The following is a 26,370-nucleotide window of genomic DNA, read 5'->3' on the forward strand; positions in this document are numbered from 1 at the left end:
TGTGAGCCAACTGAATTGCTACACGTACTATATATTCATTCATGAAAGACCTATTAATTTTTGCCTAAGAATATCACAGTTATGAAATTAAACATTCTCTTATCTTCCTTCTCTGCCAAACATAATCTGCTGTATGTTTAGGTGTCGAGTGGAAATTATTTTTCTCTGCTACCAGTGGTTCCAGAGATCAAGAATTGACTTTGTCGTGTTTCAGAATCCGAAAGGAATGACTAAAATGTGGTCTTGGTTTGGTTTGGTTTTGATGCGCAGAATGGGCTGTCTCCGCTTCACATGGCTGCCCAAGGAGACCACGTGGAATGTGTGAAGCACCTGCTCCAGCACAAGGCGCCTGTTGATGACGTCACCCTGGACTACCTGACGGCCCTCCACGTTGCCGCACACTGTGGTCACTACCGTGTAACCAAACTCCTTCTGGACAAGAGAGCCAATCCAAACGCCAGAGCCCTGGTAAACCTAGCCCAGTCCACATTAACTGAATACAGATCGACATAAGCAAACCCACATTGATCGACCAATGGTTGCAGACACAGCAGTGCATGGTTATAGATGTGTAGTTAATTCTAAATTTGTCACCTCCCACAAGCTGCCTGCCTACTTCATGCCTTCATAGTTTGCTATTAAATGATGGCAAGGATAGATTTAAGAGAACACCAAGGTAACATTTCCATAATTAGCAACTCATAGATAGGTATGAAACCTCTGGAGTGATAAGCATTTTTAAACGCAAAAGAGAAGTTGAAAAATAGGCAATTATCAAGTAAGTTCTAGACACCTCTATATAGAATCAGAATAAAATTGTAAAAAAGTTGAACTTTATTAATCTCTTTTTGACAAAGAAAGTTTTAAAGTGGTGAATAGATTTTACTATATAAGATAATGTAAAATGTAAGCCTGTGAAGAATTCACTTGGAGATATTCCTTATTGACCTGATTACTCAGCCCCAGGCTAATAGAAAAGTAATGCTTAGTGTCTTCTTGCTTCAGGAAGCATTTTATATAAACTATTTCAGGAATTGCTCAGGAGAAATCTGCAAGAGGCTGTCCCTAGAGCAGCTTCTGTTTCTCCCAAGTTCTAATATTGAATAAATCTTCTTGCTTCACTTATATTTTAACCATAATCATTGGAAGCACTAGACATGTACTAATTTATGCCTCTTGTTTCTTAATTCTCCAACTAAAAGCAAATCCTTTTTTCTCTTTGTTAAATGGTTTATGTAAGTTAAATTAGTCTTTAGACAATCAATATTTAAGAGAATGTCATTAGAATTAGCAAATATTGAATCTTATTTTTATTAGAAATTTTCCATTGGAATCAATTTATTTATTACTGCCTGGGGAGCAACTATACTTTTAGGTTTATGTGCAATTATGTAAGGATATTTATTTTCTTATAAGGAGGAAAGTACTCATTTTCATTTGGATAGTGGTCAATAAGCATGTAAAATATCACACTCTAATCACTGCAGATCTTTTAAGTGCTGCATATACATGTGGTTATTTATATCTGGCTTATTACATAGCTCATAAATGGGAAATTACTTAACAAATATTGTGAACAATAATGTCATGAGGTTAAAGAAAATCATATGCTTTCCTGAGAACTGCTAGTATAGAAAAATATTGACTGATAAACAGTCCCTATTGGGACATGCAAAAATTGTTAACTAACAGAATAGATACGATTCTATATAGAGACATCATTGTTCAGATAAAAATATAATACTTAAATATAACACATAAGGATTAAGCATGGGGCTAGTTAACAAATTTTTATGTAGTTTCCCCTAATTGCTGCACATTAGCCTAGTATGGAAAGTTAGAAAGTACCTTAAAGACTTCTCCACATTCCTTTGCTTCTAAGAGATACCTTCTTCTAGTTATTCCAAAAATTCTCCATACTTATTTTGAAAATATTCGGGAACTTAATAATCATTTCTTTTTGAAACAAAATGTATGTGATTGACATAAATTATAAAAAATGTGTTATATTAAAATATAAGAAATATAACTTCTGGGTATAAAATATTATCAACATAAATAATGATTTCCACTAACATGCAAAACTCCTCATAAAAACTTTTTAATATAAACGTTGTAACTTCTGGATATAAAAAAATTATCAACACAAATAACAATTTCTGTTAATGTGTAACACCTATTCCCTAAAGAAAACAGTACCTAGGCTGAAACATTTATTATAGTCATGTTCTTAGATTTTTGAAGTAAAACAGGTAATGATTATTCGCTTTAAGAAATAGCTCATCATCAGAAAAACACATGCTTATCTTTGATGCATCTTTAAGCCATTCCATAATCTGACCAATCAGTATACTTTAAAACATTTTAGAACTTGTAAAGTATAATTGCCTCAGTTTTTTGCTTCTTGGAAGAGTAGGCCCATGTAATTTTCTTCCTTTTTGTTTTCTCTGTAACCACACGCACAATGCCATACCTGCCCACCACATATAAACCAAGTTCAGAGCCTCCAGGAATACACCACCACTTTCTCTCTAAATCCAGCACCTACAGCACTTGAAGAAATGGTAACACTACATGAGGATGTAACATTACTGCCTGCAATGTGCCAGCATGGAGTTGTGTGAGAATCGTTTCTGCATGTTTTCAACTAACTTGATTGTCTTTCGCACAGAATGGTTTTACTCCACTGCACATTGCCTGCAAGAAAAACCGCATCAAAGTCATGGAACTGCTGGTGAAATATGGGGCTTCAATCCAAGCTATAACAGAGGTAGAAAAATGTTTCAGCTTGTCACGAAACATTCCTTCTCTTACTCCTTCTTCCCCTTCCTTCTACCCATCTTCTGTCCTCTTCACTCAAGTATTATTTATCTGAAGAAGCCCCAAAGCCCCCACCGGTGCAGAGGAGTAAAACTGCTGTCGCTTTGTTTCGCAGTCTGGCCTCACACCAATACATGTGGCTGCCTTCATGGGCCACTTGAACATTGTCCTTCTTCTGCTGCAGAACGGAGCCTCTCCAGATGTCACTAACATTGTGAGTATGGCTTGGGTCAGAATAACCACAGGGAGAAAGAGAGGAAGCGTGTGGGTGTGTAGGGATGTTTGTGTGTGTGTGTGATCAAAGCTCAGCGGCTGAGCTAGAAGGTCGCTGAGAGGAACCTCCATAGGGTAAGAAATGTTTTAGAAAATAATAAAATGGAAGCTGTGGAATAAGACTGTGTCAGCTTCCTGGTGCAGATAAATTGAACATGCATCTTAAATACACTTATAAAACAAAATACACTTTAAAAGCTCCTCTGAACGTGAAGGAATGATTGATTGGAATAAAACGTTCAGGACTCACTCTACTTGCTTGAGTGAATCATATTCCAGGAAGTTTTGGTTAAAATATTAAGTCAGTACCATAATCAATTATATCAAATGATTAACCAGAGATAGACCAATATTAGAAGATTTTTTACTTAATATCAAATTCTCCCTCCCTCCTTCAGTTACATGGATTTTCCATTTTCTAACCTTACTTTGATTTTTCCTTCTGATTTGGTTGGCTGAATTAGTTATAACTTGAAACTTTTTCTTGTATCCTGAAATCCATGTTGGTCTTCAGACAACTTTTTTTCTGACAATAAATGCTGGATATTCCAGAATTCTTCTACCTAATCTAAACTAGAATTTTTACTTCCCATTTCTTTATATTTCTCTCATTTTCTTGGAGTCAGCCCAGTTGAACTTTGATCATTGAATGCAGATTTTCTCCTGAGCAAGAGAACTTGCTCTGTACGAAATACTGTCATGTATTTGAAGCTCACCAGGACCCACTGGAATATTGAGATTTTTAAAAAAGTATTCAACAGAAATAACTCCCCAAATAAATGTTAGTGCTTATTATTAAAATGAATCATATTTTCAAAAGCAATTAGTTTACTATTGTTGCTAATTTTTGGTATTCCATTCCTTTTGAGTTGTGAAATGGAATGTTCAATTTTACTTTTTATTCATATTCCCTCTCATTTTCTCATTTCCTTGTATTTTATACACTGTTTCTGTGCTGAAGTTTCTGATGCATGGACAAAATCCATGTGAAATAAATTTATTTGATTTTAAAGATGAGTTAATACCTCTCTTCATATTATTCACAATTGGAGTATAAAACCATTAAAGAATTGAAATATAGTCTGTATTTATACACCCCCCTAATTACAGCTTACTGATCCTAAAGTAATAATATATGCTAATTTTAATTTCTCCACTAAGGATAAGAGTAATTTCACAACATGCCAATTTGAGTTTAATTTATGGTCACTTCTTAGAACTTTAAAAGAAATCAATAGCATCCTTTTTCTGTTCAGAGATGACCACCTCCCTTTTTAAAATTGAGACCTACACAAACCAGTACCTTTTAAAAGAAGTTCTCTGAGTACTCTCCCACTGTACTGTATTTTCCTTCTTTGCATTAAAATGCCTACAGGATCTCAGGAGCAATGGTAATACTATGTGAAATTATATTATCATTATCATAGTAACATAGACAAGTATATTCTATGTAATGCTTGATTGAAATCCCCCATGTTAATCGTTTTGAGGGAAGATTTTTGCAAAATCATCAAAGAAAAGCCACATGAAATGATTGTATGATTTTGCGGCACTCTTAATTTGCTTCTTAACTGACCAATTCCAAATGATTTGATGGTTATGTATTTGCTCCATATTGACATACTCCACTCCGAAAACAAAAACAAAAAACTATATGGGCTACATATAGATTTTCCAATAAAAAACAAATTTTTATTTGTTAAACAAAATATCAATTAAAACAATAAAAATGTTGACATGTTTAGGTTCTTGAATACTCCCAAATTTGGCAATTGCTATATTAAACTTTAAATTCCACCTGTTGGTCATTATAAAGTTCTTCATTTTGTTTTATCTTCTCATTCGTCCATTACATACTCTTTCACTTCAGCCTTCTCAAAACAAATACTTGAGAGCCACCTGCCAATGTAATCCTCTTCTCAAATGTGTTTCCTAGTTGCTTTTTGTTTGTTCATTTTAATTTTTGTATGATGTGTCCTTCAGGGAGCAGATACCATGTAGATACGGTTACCAGATAAAATACAGGACTCCTGGTTAAATTTGAATTTCAGATAAACACCAAATAATTGTTTTTAGAATAAGTATGTACCATGCAATAGTTGAGACACACTTATACTAAAATAATTATTCTTTGTTGGTCTGGAATTCAGATTTAACCGGCCATTCTGTATTTTGATATGCTAAATCTGGCAACCCTACATTTAGAGGAATTTAACTTTCTCTAGCAGTGGGATGCCTGTGAACTGGTGTATTCTCAGAACGTGAGGATATAGCTGCTGCATCCAAAACTCTTTGCAGGTTGATTAAGAAACTGTGTGAACACTGACTGCCTGCTTGCTGTGTCAGAGTTGGTCATTTCCTGACCCCAAAGTACCCTACCCTTGAAGCCTTTGTGTGTTGCCTGAAATCATGTTGCATTTTTGAATGCAATGCTGTCTGTTGTGCTTTGATGCTTTACAACTGATGCAGCCAAAGTGGAAGTCAATGTAGCTGTCAGCAGAGTCAGTTTTAACAACTGGGAGGAGGGGCATGAAATGTAGTACCTGCTTTGGACATGAGCATACCCATTCTCCTGCCAGTCTTGTTTTTGTCTCAAAATTCACTCCAAGTGTGAAGTGTACCAATAACTCAATCATGTGCAGATATTATTACCGCAAATCTCCCTTTCCAGAAGGCTCACAAATGCACTTTAAAACCTAGAAAGCTGAACTGCCAGTTGTAATACATCCATAATCCAAAGTATTCATTGACAACCATGGGAGTAGAAAACCCAGCACTTTTGGAGTTGTCCAGAATGCAAAGTGGGGGACAATCGAGTTTTTCTCTTCTTACAGCAAATCAACGGATTCATGACTAAGTTCACACTTCATATTATGTTTAAGAACTTCCCCTAACCCTTAAAGTTAATTAGCTTAAGATAAGGAAAACAGGGCATTGAATAAGATGAGGTGCCCAATAACTAAGAAATGGAACCTACTGATTAAAATATATATAACCTCTTTCATTTTCTTATTTATACTTATGTATAAACAAGGATAACATAATATAAAAAGGTAAAGGCAATTTACATAAAGGTCAATTACCCAAAAGTCATTAAATAAGAATTAAACAAGACCATTGTTTTAAAGTAGAGAGACCATTTGCATATATATATATATATATATATATATATATCTTCATATATAATGTTTAATACTTTAGATTAGGTTTTATATCTAACTTGTCAATTTCAAATGTGTAAACATCATAAAAACAACTTATTTTAAGCATAAATAAAGATACTAGAAATACTAAGACTAGTATTTGAAACCTTTTAGATTTTGAAAACCCTTTATTGATAAAGTTTGGCTTGTAAACGTATAAATTCATTGTTGAGTAGGTACTCCTGAGGCCTCTTTGACTTAACTTCTTATAAGGAAACTCATTTTTTGTCTTCATTCTACTAAAATTAGTAAAATTGCTGTACTATTATAAGACTTAGAAATGGAATAAAGATTTGAGGTTTTTTTTTTAAATAGTTAGAAGATCCAGCTTCATCTATTTAGAGGCAGGTTTTAAGTGATATAGAAAAGTTAGAAATCATGGCTGTCTGAAGAGGAAAAATCTTGCCATACATCCAAAGTCTGAAAACAGTACTGCTGTTCCAATCATGTTATTTTATGTAATAACATACTCCAAATACATTTACTCTACAAAAATCAAAAGATGTCATCAGAAAATAAGGCCATTAGAGGATAAATGAATCATCAACAAAAAGAAGGTTAGAGTAGACATCCAGCTTAATGCTCTCAAATTCAAATCATTGGGATTGAATTTCTCATAACTTCATAAGGAATGGGTCTCTGAATACCAGCAAAAAATGAACTCTGAGCTAAGTACCAAACTAAAGTTTGTCTTAAATCTGGGTTTAAGGGTTTGTTGTGCAAGTAATCAGAAGAAATTATTCACCGGAATTTGTCAAACGTTATCCAGTTACCTCAACCAATGTTGAAATCAATTTAGTTTATTTGGAATAGTTGACCTCGTTGAAGTCAACCTTATTTTCTAGTATAGTTGTGGTGACTAAAATAACTTTTATTCCAGTATCTTATTCTTTTATACTGTAAAATTGTTTGAAAGAATGAATCCCTGCTTTCTTTAGAACTACATGTGGTTTTAAAATATGCGGATTGAAAAAAAACCCTTCTCTTAGAGGCAGTAATTAACAGGCTTCCCAATGAGAAAATTCTCTGATGTCTAACCATCATCCTTCATGCTGCAGGTTAAGCTACCTTTTTCTGATAAGTGTGTCTTCCTTGATGCAGCATGAAGCTACTTGAGGAGACACCTGAAGCTCAGTGCTGCCCACCTCAACTGATGGCACTGTTAACATTGCTTTACTCATCTCTCAGTATTTCTCTCAAATAACTGTCTGTAATTAAATACGCTCATCAATAATAAGCAGAAGACCTGGGCAAATCAGATTCCTCGTATGAACAGTCTTTATCTAGTCTCATAACACAAAGATAAAGCCAATGTAAAAAAAAATAGTTTATTTCAGAAGTAAATTTTGAATTCTGAAAAGAAATGACATGTATGGTACAGATGATGTGATTTTTTTTGCACTGCGTTGACTTGATCTTCAGCATCTAGAGTTTCTCATAAAAACAGGATCGAGCTGTAATCACATATTTAAGTGTGACAGATTTTAGATTTGAAGGATGAAAGGTAACTTCATATCATCATAAGCAATTTAGGTTATGCCACGTTGATTGTGAAGTTAAACCTCAGGGTATCCTGAACGTTTGGGTAAGTTCACTGGTTTGTCATGAGTGAAAAAAAAATTAAACACTTGTCTTATCCTTTTGAAGATGGAGAAGATACTGTTTTTCCAGACCAAACAATTATGAAATAATTATACCTTTTCATAGATTTCTTAAACTTCTGGATATAATGCTATCTTTCACAAAAAGGCACATTTTTATTCTATGCCATGCAGAGCAGTGGGTTTACTTATGATTGAATGATCTTTGTTTCCTGGCAGCGTGGGGAGACTGCACTGCACATGGCAGCCCGGGCGGGGCAGGTGGAAGTGGTCCGATGCCTCCTGAGAAATGGTGCCCTTGTCGATGCCAGAGCCAGGGTAGGTGCTGGTGCTTGCGGTTTTCTTCTGTTATGTGCATGAGTTCTATCCTTAAGAGATGCTGCTATTCTTCATCTCTTGATGTGGAAATGCCAAGGACTGTAAGTGAAAACATCAATTCAGTAACAGTTTTTCAGGCAAAAATGAAATGGTACAGTAAATATACACAATAGAAAATGCACTTCAATTTCAGAAACACTAACATTTGAAAAAATAATACAATTTAGTAGCTAAGAAATTTGGCATTGACTAACATTTTAATAAATTTTTTTACCTATGAAAGCACTTCCACATATATCTTCATTTTCATGAATTTTAACATTTTAACCTATATTATATAGATACTATACATATTAAAATTTATTTCTTACCACCAAAGCCAATCAAATTTCCATAGACATTCCTTACTAGTAACTTAGAAACAAACCATATTCAAAGTTTTAATGTTTCCCTTCATCTGTAATTTCCTCATTTCTGTAATGAGTTCTACTTTTCTTCTTACTTTGATTTTCCATATTTAGGCATTCTACCCTTCCACTATTCCAAAATAAATGAATTTTGGCCCAGGAGATTGTGTGATTGGATTCTCCTATTTCTGATTCCCACAACTTGATTTTTTTCTTCTTCTTTTTAAAAAATTTCCCTTCCCAGTTGCTTTTTTCACCTTCTTCCTTTACACTGAATATTTTATCAATATCTTCTGTTTCCTTTTCCATGCTGTTTCATTAACTTTCACACTAGCACCTTTGGGATTCTCATGGAATATTTAAACACTTTCGCTTCTTGTTCAATATTTGATATATCTAAGCTAGAACTCACTTCACCTTGAATCCTACCGTATTGAGTCCGTTTTCAAAACAGTATTGTATTGGAATGAAAACATTCAGCTGGAAACAGACAAATTGTCATTTCAGACAAGTCATTTCACTTCTGGGTCTTTATTATTAAAATATAAGGGTTGGACTTAGAAACCTTGAAACTCCTTTCCAGACTTCTTAACATTCTCTGACTCTATGAATTGTATAGCATTTTTTTCCACAGACCTTCATGCAGAATCCAGTGATACGTGGGCAGCCTTCATTACTCTAGTAGTTTTAATTTTTTTCTGCCTTTCTATCCATTGTACAAGTAGTGTAATTTATGTTCTTTGGTACTCATCATTGGCATTTTATGCTCTTATATATTAAATGCTTTTGTTATTTAAACTCTATTCTTCCCTGCCTTGGCATTTTTCTTGTTTCCCTTCCCCACCTCCTTAAAGACTATTTTTTAAAAGCAGTTTTAGTTCCACAGCACAACTGAGAGGAAGGTGCAGACGCTTCCCATAGGCCCCCTGACCCCACAGTCTTCCCAGTTATGAGCATTCCCCACCAGAGCGGTACATTGGTTATGAGTGACGAACCTACATTGATACATCATTATTCCCCCAAGCACCTAGTTTATGTCAGGGTTCACGCTAGGTGTTGTACATTCTATGGGTTTGGACAAATGTATAATAACATGTATCCATCCTTATAGTATCATATAGAGTAGTTTCACTGCCCTAAAAATCCTCTGTGCTCTGTCTATTCTCATTTCCTTTTAAGTTTACCTGGCAATCCAGCTGTTGAAAAAAAATTTATGGTCTGTCAATGCGCTCTGAATATCATGAACTTCATTAATTTTACCAGAAATTGTGGTAGTGTTCCTGGTAAATATTTTGTAATCCATACTTAATAATAAAAGGGTTTCTCATTAATCCCTCTTAATATAAAATAAAACTGCTTAATAGTTTGTAGTCAAATTCCCACATGCATGCACTTCTGAAAACTCCCTCTCTTAACCTAATACCATTGCTCTACAATTCACTGTCTTCCAAAGGGGAGATAGTTAAAATCATACCCAGTTACTACACTGATCTCCAAGGTCAAGATCTCTGGGTAGTCTGTTTTCTTCTCTATCGGGTTTAGAAATAATACCTCATGGTTATATAATCATGGGGCTAAGTCATATTTATGCCTACTCCCAATATATAATGAAAGAAAAGTCATATCATCACAATAATATCTCTCAGTTAAAAGTGCAAGCAGCATACTCTATTCACCAGTCAAGAGCATAAGACATATTTTGCTGTACAGACTGGAAGGCCGGGGCTACAGTGGCGTAAGTTCCTGGGTCAGCCAATGTGCTTGTCCCCCGGGCCCTGCCCTCAGGAAGGTCCTTTCTTGTCCAATGTTCTCCATGGACATAGCTGAGAGAGCCACTGGGACCTGCCCCTTTGGGAGTTCTCTTGCTTTAGGTGCCCGTATTCTGTTGGCACAATACGGGGGCCTGGCATTTGCTTTAGGGATTGAGCAATCACAGGGCCCCTAGTCTTAAACTCACTTGGAACGTAACTCACTTAAAACTTTAGTTAACTGCTGGTATATATGGTTCCTGGGAATCCTGTTAGCTAGTAACTTGTAGCAGAAATTTTATCAAACATTTGAACCCTGTCCCAGCCTTTGTTATTTCTGTCTTTTGGTAAAAGGAGTTGGGGCTCAGCAAGTTTCCCTAATTTTGGAAACTAGCAGTGATGGTAAGGCAGAGCTCACGTCTTCCTGGATCAGGCTGTATCACTGTCAGTGATGCTTTATGATGAGAGAATTATTGCCCCTTGTATTTGGAAGAGGCCTAGAGGATCAAGCTGCCCACATTTTTTTCTTTAGCTCTTCCCATGAATATTATCTTCTGTGATTTCCCAATTCTTTGCCTTGGATTGAATTAGCTTTAGCTTGGGGTGGCAAATTCAACTTTTGCAATTCTACAGGGAAACAATTACCCAAACCTCCAAGGTCTTATAATCTCTGACTACAGGTGGAAAGACTTTCTTATCAAATTTGTAGGTTCTTCCCTTTTCCACTTTCAGATAGGAGCGTACCAAAAGTTGAAGAAAATGGGCAAAACAGCTTATTTCTTAACTTTCTTTTATTTTTTTTTAAACACGTACCTTAATGCTCTGAGAACCAAGAGACACTGATCGATAATTTAAGCAGTTACTTGGCCACCACCAGTCAAGGACTGCCGCTTCTCAGCTATGGTTTAAGGGGTCACCATTGCCTTAAGGCTCCCGCTCGCTCGCTGAAAACACATGTTAGAGTGTGTCACTTGTAATACCCACCTCAATCAAATTCTGCTGGGCAGAAGTCCAAGCAGGGAAACCCAGAAACAACAGATGTTCACGATAGCTATCCTCAAGTTCTTTGGTCTTTGATTGTGTTTTGCTGTCCATTTATTTTTGTAACTGTTAATTCTCTCCATTCCTCTCTTTTCTCCTCTGTATTTCAGAGAAAGTTGTATCTTTTAAGTGTTGTCTGTCTCCCTTCCTATTGAGAGACCTCTAGTCCTGTTAGTTTTCTTAGAGGCCATCATATTTTATCTCTTTCTGTGGAATGAATAGACAAAGAAATGTCTTTAGAATCCAATGCCTGAATTCAAGTTCTGTTTTCATAGCTGCGTAACCTTGGACAGTCCTGGAAAACTCATTTAATTCCTCTTAATCTCTTTTCTCTGGAAAATGGTTGAATAATATATGTTATGCCTTCCTTTCAGGTCTAAGTATAGGACTTGTCAGGTATGCATCATACATGAAAGAAGTTTATAAGGTGCAAATTTTTCCAAAATTCCAATTCTATTGCTAAAATAATTGTATTATTACTGTTTATTATTTAGTTCTTACCACCCTGAAATGCATACAGTGCTATTTCATCTCTTCCTGTACCTTCCACTTAATACTTTTTTCCTTTTCACTTTAAGATAAAGTGCATTTATTTGAACAGTTCTTCCTATTCTAGTCTACCTTCTCCATTCATTCTTAGCCCTGGAAGTTGGCCCAGCTTTTCCTTTCTCACCTTTGTTATGACATGCCCTTGGGCAGATTATAGAGATATACCTCTTTTCATCACTAAGGTTACACACAATTTTCTTTTATCAAGACAATGGTTTGGCCTCGTTTTCTTAACACTGAAAACATTTTCCTGACCACATATTAGAGTCAGGTGATTTCTTGAGCCTTCTCGAACGTGCCCTCCCTGTCCCTTATACCAGCCCTATCCTCTCCCTGTTTTTAAAATGAAAAGCACTTGGCAAATACTTAACCCCATTTGCTCCTCGCCAGACTTCCATTTCATCTTTGAAGCCCTGGATGTAAGTTCCAGACCCATCTACAACGTTTCCTGGAACAACATCTTTTTAAATCAGATTGCAACATCTTCTTTACCCACAGTCTCTCCTTGAAGAAAATAACCAGCATTTGTATCCTTGGCTTGCTGAGTGGAGTAAGAACAAAGTTTTCCCAGCATCCCTCTTTTTTTTTCTCTTGATTCAGTTCCCAGAATAAATACTGTCTCTTAGTGAAAGCTTTTGGATGAGAATCTAGGTCTTAGGACTTCTGGACTAGATTTCTTTCTTATTCAGAACGATGAGCTGGTTTATATTTAAACATAAGTGAAGGCTGAAGCCTTAATGAGTTGAGAAACATTTTGGCATGCCCAGAAAACAATGACCAAGTTCATGGAAATATCTACTTTTAAAAAAATTTAAGGAAGATTTTGTGACCAAACAGGTCATTCTATAACAAGATATAAATTGTAGTCAGAGTAGCAGTAATTTCCTTTTGGGTAGGGGTTCCTGGAGATTCCAGGGAGACATCATGAAACATCTGAGTGAAATGTATTGCTAGTGAAGTTTGGTCTGTCCTGGCACTAACTTTTTACTTGATCTGAGTTGTAGGAGGAACAGACGCCTTTGCATATTGCCTCTCGCCTGGGTAAGACAGAAATTGTTCAGCTGCTTCTACAACATATGGCTCATCCAGATGCGGCCACTACAAATGGGTACACACCACTGCACATCTCTGCCAGGGAAGGCCAGGTAGACGTGGCATCAGTCCTCCTGGAAGCAGGAGCCGCCCACTCCTTAGCTACCAAGGTAAGAGGAATGGTTTCATGCTGACATGGACCAGGAGCAATCCTAAATCATAGAGTGTCAAGAAGGGTAGATCTCCTTTAGGCCTCCGACTTCTTCTTCCTCTTTGAATATTTTAGATTCATTTTCTAAATGACCAAGGGGGATTGTGAGATTACATATAATATCTTCAAAAGGAGGGCTGGATTCTCTTCTTCTAATTAATGCCGGTGTTGTTTCTAGAACTTTATTATTATTATTATTATTATTTGGCCATGCTGTGTGGCTTGTGGGATCTTAGTTCCCTGACCAGGGATCGAACCCGGGTCCCCTGCAGTGGAAGCACGGAGTCCTAACCACTGGACCACCAGGGAATTCCCTCTAGAACTTTAATTAAGATGATTTCCATAAAGCAAGTGTTATTTTCTCTTTACTTTCCATGATAAAAATCTATAATATATTCCCCTGAATATATTATAGAAAAAAAAATACAATTCCCAAATACATTGAGCTAGTATTACTACTGAGGAAGATAATATTGCATTAGATTGGCAATACTGTATTTGTTGAGTTTTAGTACTACCTAGAAGTTCACGTCACATAATCTTGCATTTTTCCAACCCTGGTTTCAGCTATTATGCCCTTTCTGCTCCCTACACTTCACCAGCTACACAGTGTCTAAACAGAACTGGGCTGGAGAGTCACACTTTATTAGTTGTTATTGTCATCTAACAAAGGATTTTACTTATGTTCAAAGTTTTGAGCTAGGGCAGAGTAATTTTTTTCTCCACTTGACACATTATATTTGAGATCCCTCTTTGGATATGACTTAGAATAAAACACGAACACAGCTAATTGGAGCAAAAGAAATTGGACTAGTACAGAAGAGAAGAAGAATGAGACACATTACAGCCTACAACAAGTGAATTAGTCACAGGGCAAAATAATTCCCACAAATACAACAGTGATTCAGATTACTAAGGAATGGGCATAAATACTGCATCTGGGGGAGAAGGGAGTTTGCAAGTACGAACTGAAGTACTGTGGTGGCATCTGTCCTCTTAGAGGTAAGAACAGCCTGCTGGCTGTTACGACTTACCTGGTTGCCTATGGCTGTAAAATATGCTTTGATGTAAGAAGTTGGTAATTATTCAAATGCTGAAATCAGAAGAGTTGAAAGGATTTTTAAAATCTTTTTTAAAAAAATCATAAACTAAACAACAAACATAGAGTTGATCCTTAAACAATGAGAGGGTTAGGGGCGCCCACCCTTCACACAGTTGAAAAACCTCATATAACTTATAGTCTGTCCTCATATCTGCAGTTCTTCTGTATCTTGAGTTCCTCATATCCATGGTTCCACATCCTTGGATTCAACTAACTGCAGACTGTGTAGTACTGTAGTATTTCCTATTGAAAAAAATCCACATATAAGTGGACCTTCACAGTTCAAACCTGTGTTGTTCAAGGGGCAACTGTGTAATAATAATAATAATAATAATAGTAATAATAACCCAAGAGAGACTGGGTGATTGTCTCATCAGATGAAGGTGATAAATAAATGAAATTTAGATATATAAAATACAGAAATAGGGAATAAAACATAATCCCTTGTCTTCCAAAGATTTTTAGAATTAAAAATATATCTAAAGCAATAGTAAATTAGTTAAATGGAATAAACTATTAAACAAAACAGTTCCACAGTGGAACTGACTGGGGTTCTGAAGGGTAGTTGACTCATCATCAGTAAAGCTATTTAAGTGTTGATAAATATCAGAGGGTAAATGAAATCCTGATGAGATTAACATAGGGGAAGAAGGAAGACGTGTGATTCGAGAGATGCTTTCCAACCTCTATTTTGTGATTCTACAGTAAAGATTCTATGTAGTTTTGTCTAATAATAGTTTCCAAATTTATAAAGGGGCTGGATCACTATTCCAGCAAGACTTTAAGGATAAGGAGTTTATTTTTTCTTTCTTACCACATGGTTTGTCTCAGAGAACTCTACTTCATCCTGAGTGTCACTCCAATCATTGTGTGGATTGAGTTAGAGGGAAGAGAGCATTAACAGCAAATGTTGGCTTAAATGGACTTCCTATATTTGCCCCACACTTGGGAAAAGCAGATTTACTCTCCTCCAAGGACTTCTTAGTACCTACTGTTCAAAAAACAGCAAAAAGAAAAATGACATCTTAGCTAAAAATAATTTTTGTAGTGACACTGTGAAAAAGCAGTATTGCTTCTTGAGGGATATTCTGTATTCTGATGAAGGCTTAAATGTTCTGGAGGATAAGCCCTATCTTAGACCACTTAACCCAGGCATGTTTGCTGTGTGTGTTTTGCAAGCCCCGGTCAGCTTTAGAATTCTCCCACTCCCAATGTAGTGCCAGAAGAGCATGTGATTAGACTGTCTGGCCAAGAGGATGGATTTGAGATCATGGTGTAGGAACTGTGCCATCCTTGAGATCCGAGTCCAGGGACCTAGCTGTATTTGTAACACACTGCTAATTACAGAGAGTGACATTGGTTAGGCACACAAGACATTGAATCTGTACGTGTAAACATGTGTAGGAGAGCAGCAGTTTAAAAAAGTTTGGTGTTAATCAGCTCAACATCCTGCCAGAAGTAGACTGTATTTTCCGAAAGGAATTGGTCTTATATAAAGTGTGGGTCTTTTGAGAAAAGGGATAAAAGTCAGGACGTGAGGTGCTTTTTAAACGGTGAATTGTTTTTGTTCAGTCCACCATTTTATCTTGCTATTTCTGCAGAAAATGCAATCAACTGAATCACAAATAAATTTTTTTTTTATCATAGCTGCTGAACTACCCTAAACCTTAAATAAAGAAATTTGGAATTCAGGTATTATAAAAAGGATAGGAAAAATGAGAAAGCCTGGTCAGGAGGTACTACTGTCTTAATCCTATTGATTTTAGAGGCAAGAAAAAGACAGGGTTGGTTTTTTTTTCACTCACAAATCAGAGCCATTTTACTGACACATAAATTCCAAGCCTAGAAAGTCAAATTTCAGTCTCTAAGCCCTCAAAATAAAATTTCTTTTGTTCAGTCTGTCAAGCCGAACTCTTGCTTGTTAAACTTTATGCTTTGTCCTAGTCCTTGTTTATGGCTAACAGATTTAATGCTCCCAGTATTTTTCCCAAATGGAGAATCAACATAAGTTTGCTTAATATGTTAACCAGTAAAAAAAAAAGATTTTGTTAGCCGTTACAAAGAAAACTGCTACATTTTACTTTTGTTCTTCACATTTTCAGAAGGGTTTCACACCCTTGCACGTAGCAGCTAAGTATGGAAGCCTGGACGTGGCAAAACTTCTCTTACAACGCCGTGCTGCTGCAGATTCTGCAGGGAAGGTAAAAGTTTTCAAGCATATATGTTTGTTATATAACTCGGTCACGTTGGAAGCTTGGGAGATCTGCATTTCAAGATATTTGGCTCACTCTTCTTAAAGGAATATGAATGTAACGGATGAAACTATACCAAATAGATAATGATGGCAGTGTCCGTGACCTGCCCACATATACACTGATTCAGAAGGTGTTTAAAAGAGCTGTGCCTCAAATGTGTGTTCCTGTCACAACAGGGCCCAGAACTTCTCTATGTTAAGAAGAATCCTTGCAATGTTAACGTAATAATTCTTACATGGCATTTTAGACTTTTAATTATGGTGGAATCAAGATGCCCTGTGCTAACTGAAAGCTCAACGGATCATTTTCAGTTTTAGTTACGTTTCTAATAAGAAAATCATGAGGTATTTATTTTTATTTTTTCCTATTGACTATATTAATGAATTAACATGGACTTAATCGATACCAGTTTCCTTGCATCCTGGCAGCTTCAGGGCAGCTAATGCTAATTTATTAATACTGAAACTTCAACACACCCATTACAGAATGGCCTTACCCCGCTCCATGTTGCTGCTCATTATGACAACCAGAAGGTGGCGCTGCTGTTACTGGAGAAGGGTGCTTCCCCTCATGCCACTGCCAAGGTGAGGACCACAGAAAGGATTTACAGACTGTAGGGTGGAACTCTAATCTGACCGGACGTGGGAATTGTTTTTTAAGCACATGGTGCTGATATAACTGCAACTAGTCCTGGCAATAGTAGCTTTTGGTATTGTCCTTTTTTTTTTTCCCGACCGTTTGCTTCCACAAAGCCTTTTAAGATTTTTTACAAGTCAGCAAATACTAAGGGGACGTGCCCAGGTACCAGTAAAGATGACTCTGATTGCCAACACTCAGTGTTTTAGACACACAAGTATGAGTTTTGAGAAATTAAACGTAAGAAAGGCAGTTCAGGTTTTCCCTTCTCTCGTATAAACAGAATGTTGTGATATACCTACCCTTTTATTCACTCATTCCTTCTGACTTCAAATTTTTCACTGTGCTCTATATGAAAGGCTCTTTGTTTTTTACATGTTTCATTCGTGTTAACTATAGCATACATCCTTCCAAGTTCCTAGGCTAGGAATGCATTTTGGGGGGTATGTGTAGCACCAACTCGTAAAACAGCTCCAACTAAGACCTGAACCTTTGGACAGAGTGTTTCCCACCATTTGAGCTGCCTCTTTATTACACTGAAAATATCCATGAATGTCATATAACAGATAAAGTCATCACTGTATCTTTCATTTATTCATTCAGTAAACATATATTGAGAAGATGTCATAGTTTATTTAAAAAGAAAAATATTTCTTGTGGTGGGAAAATATTCATGCTATATTAGATGACATAATAAAGCAACAACTATTACCACTTACATGCCAAACACTGTGCCTAGCATTTTACATGCAATATCTCATTTAATCTCATAATAATCCCATGAGATTGGTATTATAATGATTTCTATTTTACAGATGAGGAAGTGAGATTTAAATAGATTACTTTGTACGTCCAAAGTCACATGACTAATAATTGCCAGAGCTAGGATTTGACCTCAGACAATCTGACTTTAGAGGCAGCACTCTTAACCACTAGGTCTACTGCATCCCAAAGCAGTAGAGGAGAATTATTCCACTTCTATTATATAACTATGTACATATATACTCACATGTCTATTTAAATTATACACATTATACATATATAATAAAATGGAATACTCTATGTGAAAGTATATTTTGTATATAAACAAATTATATATAATAAACTATTATATATATATAATTTGTACCCATACCTATATATAGATCTATATATGTATGTATATATACACACATATATATTTTATTGCTACAAATATACGGCTTATAATAAAATATTTAAACTGTTAAAAGAGCAGGACAAATTTTTTTATTTCACATACCATTCTTATTTCTTTATAACCCTTTCGCTGTAACCTCATCAATCATGCATTTGTTTTATGTCTTTCTTCCTACTAGATTATAAACTACTTGAGAACATTAATCATGTTATATTCATATTTGCATATCTCTGAGGTGTCTCATTCAGTATTAAGTGGGTTCTCAATAAATTTGAATGGAAGACTGAAGACTGAGCGACTATTCCAATGGAATAAAAAAAATCTGCTCATTTAACATGCCAGTATTTTTTTCATTAACTTTCTAGGCTGACCATTTTGAACAAAGATATGACTTTATCAACACCCAACACAACACATATGTATAAAGAAGGGATTGTAGTAAAACTATAAAACACGTGTTCTCCTCCCACAATGAGCTCTCAATCTACCAGGGAGAGAAGGCCTCACATAAAATAATGTGTATGGATCTTCTAAAGAGACAAATGTACCCTTGACCTCCAGCCTCTATAGAGTGTGGTCTTTACTCTTTGGCACACGTGAACAAAGTCCAGAAGACTAGGGAGAGCATCCTCTACTCCAGGGTCCACAGTAGGGGGGGTTCAGGAGGCTCCTCTAGTGTCTTCCACTCGTCTGACCTTGCCTGTCAATCAGCATGAGTCCTGTAGCTCGGGGGCCACTCCGAGAGGCTGCCAGTTGTTTGGACCCCACCCCTAACTCCACTTTTGACACTCTGTTCACTACAGTTCCCCACCCCACCTCTCAACACACGTGGTCCCTTGGACCCTAGAACCTCTTTGCGTCTTTCTACCATAATCCGGAATCTTTTCTTAGTCTTCATTGGGTTTTGTTTTCGTTATTGTTATTTGGTTCCAAAAACTTTGACTCTACGTGGAGTTAGGAGGGTTCTTCAGACTTGCAGGTTGAGTATCTGCTGGACAGTCAGACCTCTTATATTACTAAAAATTTGACACTCTCTTTGATGATCTCTTATGTTGTTATGTTAAAACCTCCCTGTCTTCCTCCACATAGGTCTCTGACTTTACCTAAACTTGGTAGGTTTACTGATTCTTTGCTTAGCCTTGGTAAAGCCTGTGCTGCAGAAATAGGGGGAGTTGGGGCTGAAGAAAGCCCACTGTAGCCAAAAAAGTGTTTAAACTTATAGGTTCCACAAAAATCTATGTGCCCTTTTATTCAATAGAGCCCACGGTCCAAGTGCAATGTTCTAGAGGACGTGGAACATCAGGGACCTATGAAAGGACTTCCAAGAAGAGCTGCTGAATTTCTTGAGCAGCTTAGAGGGCAATATCATTCATCTGAACTGAAAGATGCTTATTTTGGCTTGGAGAAAGGAAGACAGAGTAGATAGATAATGTAGGGATGTTTGAAGATCAAGGTTTCATGACAACACATAAGGGCATTTAAATTCTCAAAACTCCTTTTTATTTTTTTGGTACCCTTTGCAGTTAGACTTCAGGAAATCCCATGACCTAAAATTCTTCTTAGAGTTTCACAAGGAGCCCTTCATCAATATGCTGTCTTTCCCTTCAGCATGCCACAGTCAGTGGAAAAGCCACTGTTTTTCATTTCTATCACGCATTTTTCACGGAAAATTCTACCTGACTTGATAAAGAAAAGGAAAGGAAACAATGCAGGTTCCAGACTTACACTTGTTCCAGGGTTTTGTTTGTTTGTTTGTTCTTTTAACTAAGTATGGGGTTTAAAGTTTGACTGTTGTAAACAAAGTATGAGTTCCTCTGGTCCTCTCCACAAACTCCCACATAAAACTAGTAGCCTCTTATTGCTACTTTTGAGCAGTTTGTAGAGATGAAGGGGGGATCCAGGATTTTAACTGACCACCTAATAGGATTAATTAATTAACCTAATAGGATTAATAGAAGGCTATTTTACTAATATCTTTTTCACCAGAATGCAGCCCCTTAAAGACAGGGATCAGGTCTTGTCCACCTCTATATCCCCACACCTAGCACACTGACCAGCATATGCTAGGTACCTACTAAATAGTTGTTGAGTGAGTAAAAAGTACAATCCAACCAGAAGCACATTAGTAGGAATGTTATAACAAGACCATAGAAATAATTCCATTTTATTCTCTTCTATTAAAACCATGTCTGAAATATGGTATTCAGTTCCAGGCAGCACAATTCAAGAGCTATATCGACAAACTAGAATCAGTCCAGAGCAGGTCATCCTTAATGGAGAGAGCTCTAGAAATGGGCCTTCTGTCAGGGATAGTTGAAGGAATGGGAAATTTAGCCTGGAAATGGGAAGACTAAAGGAAGATATGAAAACCATCACCAGGTATTTAAAGGACGGTCATATAGAAGAGGAATCTGGCTTATTGCTCTTCAGGAGCAGCATTATGAGGGGGAGATTTTAAGCTTTGGGGCATTTGTGTCTATATCTGTCTTATATGTAAGTAGAATGGGGTGCCTTGTGACATGGGTTGCAAAGATTTGGGTGTTGTTGGATGGAAACTTATGATGGGCAAGAATCTGGATTTACTATAAACGCACTTTTAACTTTTCTGTTGATTCGAGTTTCTTATTTCCTTCAGACCTATATTACGGCAATTGCTAAGCTTACAAATTACATGTGTTTTATCTTTACTCTTTTAGAATGGCTATACTCCTTTACATATCGCTGCCAAGAAGAATCAAATGCAGATAGCTTCCACACTCCTGAACTACGGAGCAGAGACGAACATTGTGACAAAGCAAGGAGTCACTCCACTCCATCTGGCCTCGCAAGAGGGGCACACAGATATGGTCACCTTGCTTCTGGATAAGGGAGCAAATATCCACATGTCAACCAAGGTATTCCTGTTTTGCCTCTTGCTTTAGTGAAGAGTCTTCTGAATGAATGTAAATGGAAACCAATCTAAGATAATTTGGAACAAAGAGGGGGCAGGTTTTAAAGAGAAACAGGAATATCTCATAGAATTCAAGGGTAGCAAAGGAGTCAAGCCTCATGAGGGACTGGGAGATCACAGGCAAGCAAGGAGTGAGGCTCACAGACTCTGCCTGCAGGGCTGCATGTTTGCATCTTGACTTTTCCCTACAGGTCAGTTTCATTTGCCTCTCCCTGTGGATCTGCTTCCTGTGCATCTCTGTGTATGTGACCAAAGAGGCTACCCTATAGCTCCCAATAGCTAGAATCACTGCAATTCAAGCAGTCAGTCCAGATTGCCATAGTACCTGCTGGTCCTAATTCCAAATTCCAGAGAGGGAGAGAGGTGGCAGTTTCATCTGGGTTCCGGCCCAAGCAATTGCTTCTAAGCTGCTGGTCTGTGCCCATGACCTAAGTCATTTTCAGCTGGGCTGAGCTTCAGAGGCACCTGTTGGTTGGGAGCAGGGAACTCAGTAAAATAAAGATTTCTGAGCCAACTTCAGTTCAGCCTAGCTTGGGTGGTTGTTGTGGAGGTGGTCAGATAATCAGTGTTTTTAATAAAGCACCTCTCCAGAGAATGGCCTTTGTGGACAGCATATTAACTATAATAGAGTAAGAGTTAGGGACATATCAGAAAAAGATATTATTCAAATATTCAAATATTTAGATTTTTACAAGTACATGTCAGTCTCTCTCCATATATAGCTATACCCCTATCTATCTTGTCTATATCTATATCTATCTATATCTGTATCTATATCTATATATTTATATCCATATATATTTCTATGTACTCCATTGGAGCCAGCTGCTGAGAAACAAAAAATTGGAGCCTATATTTTTAAGTTAGCTCATCAGTTAGATCTCCTAATACTTTTTTGTAACACGTGGTGTGGGTTTAGTGAAAATTAAGTTTCTTAGGATTTTCCACAAATATACAAATAAGATGTTTTCCACATCTCACTGTTGAATTAATTAGTACTTTTGGAGACTCAGTTGTAAGTTGGTCTTAATAACATTTGTAAGTGGGTCGTGTAGCTTATGTCCTTTAGAAAGAGCTGTGAAAAAGACAGGCTGTCTTGAATGCCTCTAGAGCCCTATTCTGTGTCTTTATCACTCAGAAGTGTTCCAGTACATCTCTTGCCCTTACGCACTTCTCTCTTCTCTATCAAAAGGCCTCTGAGATCCTTTTTTAAAGCATGGTGAGACTAATTACACGGTTAGCCCTCCAAAAGATATTTGCATTTTAACAAGAATGAACATAATGAAGCCTTATGGTGAAATTCAGTGTGTCAGACAGTCATTAAAGTCTGGGGCATGGATTTCCTTGTGGTCGTTAAAATCATGCCTCTCAGGTGGTCTTTTACCCCACTGGGGATAGTCTCACCATGAAACCAATAGTAGAATATTTCATTTAACATCAGTATACAAATGAGTCATGTAAGTGTTTACGGTCCATTAAAAACAAATCTTCATTCAAAAATAAACACAAGAAATCCATAAACAAATCAGGCAAAATTTTGAGTAGAATGGAAATTCTAGACATTTCATGAAACTGATCACACAGTGCTTCTGATGGTGTAACTTTTAATTCATAAAAATTGTAGATACATATCTGGAATCAGTTCACTATGTTCTCCCTGATAGTATTCTTCTAAACATATTACTTCCTTTGAGAGAACTTTAGCAGTCAATCAGCAAATATTTAATGAGTATTTTTGAATATTTTCTCCACTCAGCAATGGAGAAAAATATTCAATTTGAATCACAAAGTATTTATGTTATCTTTATAACAATGATTTCAACATTGGGTGGTGTCTTAAAGACAAAAACATGATGTACTGATATTTGCTACTAGAGTAAAATGTTAGTAAATATGTTAAGATATATCTGAATAACAATATAATATATAAAAATATTACCCTGGCTTTTGGTTGGTATTATTTATAATTATACATTATAATAATTAATAAAGTTATATATGAAATAAATAAATTATAAGATAATGCAACCATGAAAGTATCTCAAGTAATAAGCAAAGCTGATAATAAATTCTCCCGTTTTTGTAAATTATATATATTCTTTTTCTACTTAAGACCAACTAAAATCAGTAATTTCATATTCTCTAAATGATTATTTCTCAGTAAGAATTGTAATATAGAAATGATATTACATTCCTTATCCAATCACCATGTAATAATAAAATAAAACCGACTGTAGAGTCCACCGGTACATCTTAGGAAATAAATTACTTTCTTTGAAAAGAACTCCTTCAACATCTTCTATTTTCTTAATTTATTAGGAAGGTTTACATAATTTGATTTAGGTATGCAAGCTTACCATAATAAACTATAGAGGATTTTCATACTGGTTGTTAGTTTGCAATCTTATATTGTAGGAAATCCATTCTGCAAAATAATGTAGAAAACAGCACATATATTTGAAAGGCCATTAAAGATGCCTTTGAGATATTTGATGATCACTTCAATAACATTTTTAAAAGACCGATGATCTCAAAGGAGAAATATTTTTATGTTTGCTATTTTAATATGGAGAAAAACAACATGAAGAATAATCTTCTGTTTTGTCCTAATATTCATACTGTTAATACTTTAGGACTGTATACTATTTGTTTAGAAGTGATAACATTTTAATGCAAAAGGGTGCATATTCCAACTCATCCTCATGGTTTATGAAACTCAAAGTTGAGCTCCAGAATTCCTTGGTGGTCCAATGGTTAGGACTCAGAGCTTTCACTGCCAAGGGCCTGGGTTCGATCCCTCGTTGGGGAACTAAGATCCCACAAGCTGCACGGCACAGCCAAAAAAAAAAAAAAAAAAATGAAAAACAAAAGCTGAGCTCAGCCAGAACTCTAAGAATCAAAAAGCCTTGGACTCTTAAATATAAAGCCCTTTCTCTAGTTGGAGAATTTTTTCTTTCTCTGTAAATATCACTCCGATTTTTTAAAGGTCAGAGAACTTGTCAGCTTATAGAAGTAAAGCAGGCCTGCAGAGCCATGGTTAGGAGGGCTGGTCAGCTTTAATTGGATGTGAATTGGGGGAGAGGGGGTGCCAACTCAGAGGACAAGTAAGATACCTCAGTATACAGATGCAGGATGTAAAGGAAGAGGGTAAATATACTAGGTATTTGAAGAATATAGCAGGAGAGAAACATACGGCATGAATATACTGTTAGCTGGAATATAAGCTCTAAAAAGGCAGAAGCTTTTATTCACTGATTTATTCGAGTGCCTAGAACACTTCCTGGCATATGAAAGGTACTCAAAAAACACCTGTTAAACATACAAATGATTTAGGTTTTAAAGATACTCTTTAAATTTCAATTTTGCTTGACGGGAGATATTTGCATACGTAGTGAGGCTGCCAGACTGTGGCATTGACTGAATAAACCACTTTTCCCTCCTCCTTTCTCTATTCTTTCATCTTTTATTAATTCTTAACTGTACTTTAATTGCATGTTCAAATAATTAAAATAATTACGTGATGTATATGTGCCAGGACATTTACATAAAACTGGCCAAATTTATGGGGCAATATATAAATGATGGGGTCACTATTTAGCACTTAGAGGAACCCCCAAAATAATATACTATCTTTGGATGCTGGAGAAAATTATTCTGAACTCATTTCCTGTAACTCTGGACATTTTTTTCATTGATGTGATGTTTTATTGATGAAAATATAGATTATTGCTGTGGTTATAATGTAGAAGTAGTAACCGGTTGGTCCATTATTTAAGGAAATAAATTGATTCAAGAGGAGGCACAGATGGGTTTGAAATGAATGTTGTTTGGAAGCTCATTAGCTGAGTTATTTTAAAGGCTCGCATCATAATATAAGCACACAGTATAGAAAATGTAATTTGAGGAAAGTGTTGAGTAACTTAGAGAGTATGTCTTAGATGGAAAGTCATATTAACTTGGAGGGTTTGTTTTAGATATCAGAAGATGCAGTTTCTAGGGAGAGGCTATGAAGTTTTTAGGATTTTTCAAGACATAGTATTATAGATGATACAATGTATTTTCTTCTTCAGTTGTACCCCTTTGCTTCCCTTCTCTCTATAGAGTGGACTCACATCCTTACACCTTGCAGCCCAGGAAGATAAAGTGAATGTTGCTGATATTCTCACCAAGCATGGGGCTGACCAGGATGCCCACACAAAGGTAAAGCGAATCACTGTAATATTGTGACAGGTTCTGACTTGGATTATTCCCAGTAGCCCCCATTCACGTCACCACAAGTCCAAGTTCCCACTCCTCAAAGCCCATTCTGAATTAGTTATGACTCTCCTGCTCACAAGTCTATAATGGTTCTCCATTTTTGCTGAAAGCAAGTCCAAATGGATAGCAGATATTAGGAATCTTTACAAAAAGATTCCAACTTTGCAGACTTAGGTTTACCCTCTCTCCCTCATTACTTCAGCTAGTCACGATGACTTGCACTTTTCTTCCTGTACTTGCTTGCCTCCATGCCCCCCCTCTCCCCTTGAGTATTAACTACTAGAGTAGTAATTTATTTGTTTATTATTATTTATAGCTTGGTTACACTCCTTTAATTGTGGCCTGTCACTATGGAAACGTGAAAATGGTCAACTTTCTTCTGAAGCAGGGAGCAAATGTCAATGCAAAAACCAAGGTAAAATACATGTACTCATTTTTATTTGCTATAAGCAAATGGTTCGGCCATATGGACACTTCAGTAGCTCACCATAGTTACAAACATATTTTCTTTTTAGTTCTTCTTAAGTGATTTTGAATAAGTGATGTAGTTTTGTACAGTTGTTTGGGACTTTTCATTCTAATAACCTTTGACAGCCATGTAGGCGACATCGATTTAACAATTTACTACAGGATACAATAGATGCTGGCTAGAATATCTTGATGTTCTGGCCGATTTCCTTTACATTGTTTCAGGGCCGTGGCCCTCCCCTAGCCCTCAGTCTCTGGTGAGGAAATACAGACAGGCAGCCCGGACTGTGTGCCTTTCATTTTTAATGAATTCTGTCACATTTGGACTACCACGTGGCTG

General features: G+C 36.4%; 1 protein-coding gene across 13 annotated transcripts in view; it reads left to right on the forward strand.

Moving 5' to 3' along the window:
• The window catches only part of ANK2 (ankyrin 2), a 250,765-nt gene that overhangs the window by 109,173 nt on the left and 115,222 nt on the right, over window positions 1–26,370 (forward strand). For 12 of the 13 annotated variants that reach the window (XM_057546234.1, XM_057546235.1, XM_057546236.1 and 9 more), the window contains 10 exons: window positions 271–468; window positions 2,672–2,770; window positions 2,936–3,034; window positions 8,117–8,215; window positions 12,965–13,162; window positions 16,408–16,506; window positions 17,046–17,144; window positions 21,052–21,249; window positions 25,407–25,505; window positions 25,879–25,977. In XM_057546234.1, coding sequence (XP_057402217.1) covers window positions 271–468; window positions 2,672–2,770; window positions 2,936–3,034; window positions 8,117–8,215; window positions 12,965–13,162; window positions 16,408–16,506; window positions 17,046–17,144; window positions 21,052–21,249; window positions 25,407–25,505; window positions 25,879–25,977 — 1,287 coding nt within the window. The remainder of the gene's footprint in view (window positions 1–270; window positions 469–2,671; window positions 2,771–2,935; window positions 3,035–8,116; window positions 8,216–12,964; window positions 13,163–16,407; window positions 16,507–17,045; window positions 17,145–21,051; window positions 21,250–25,406; window positions 25,506–25,878; window positions 25,978–26,370) is intronic. The other variant, XM_028168664.2, reaches the window with a different exon arrangement.

This window comes from Balaenoptera acutorostrata, chromosome 5, assembly GCF_949987535.1.
Source record: "Balaenoptera acutorostrata chromosome 5, mBalAcu1.1, whole genome shotgun sequence".
Lineage (NCBI taxonomy): Eukaryota > Metazoa > Chordata > Mammalia > Artiodactyla > Balaenopteridae > Balaenoptera > Balaenoptera acutorostrata.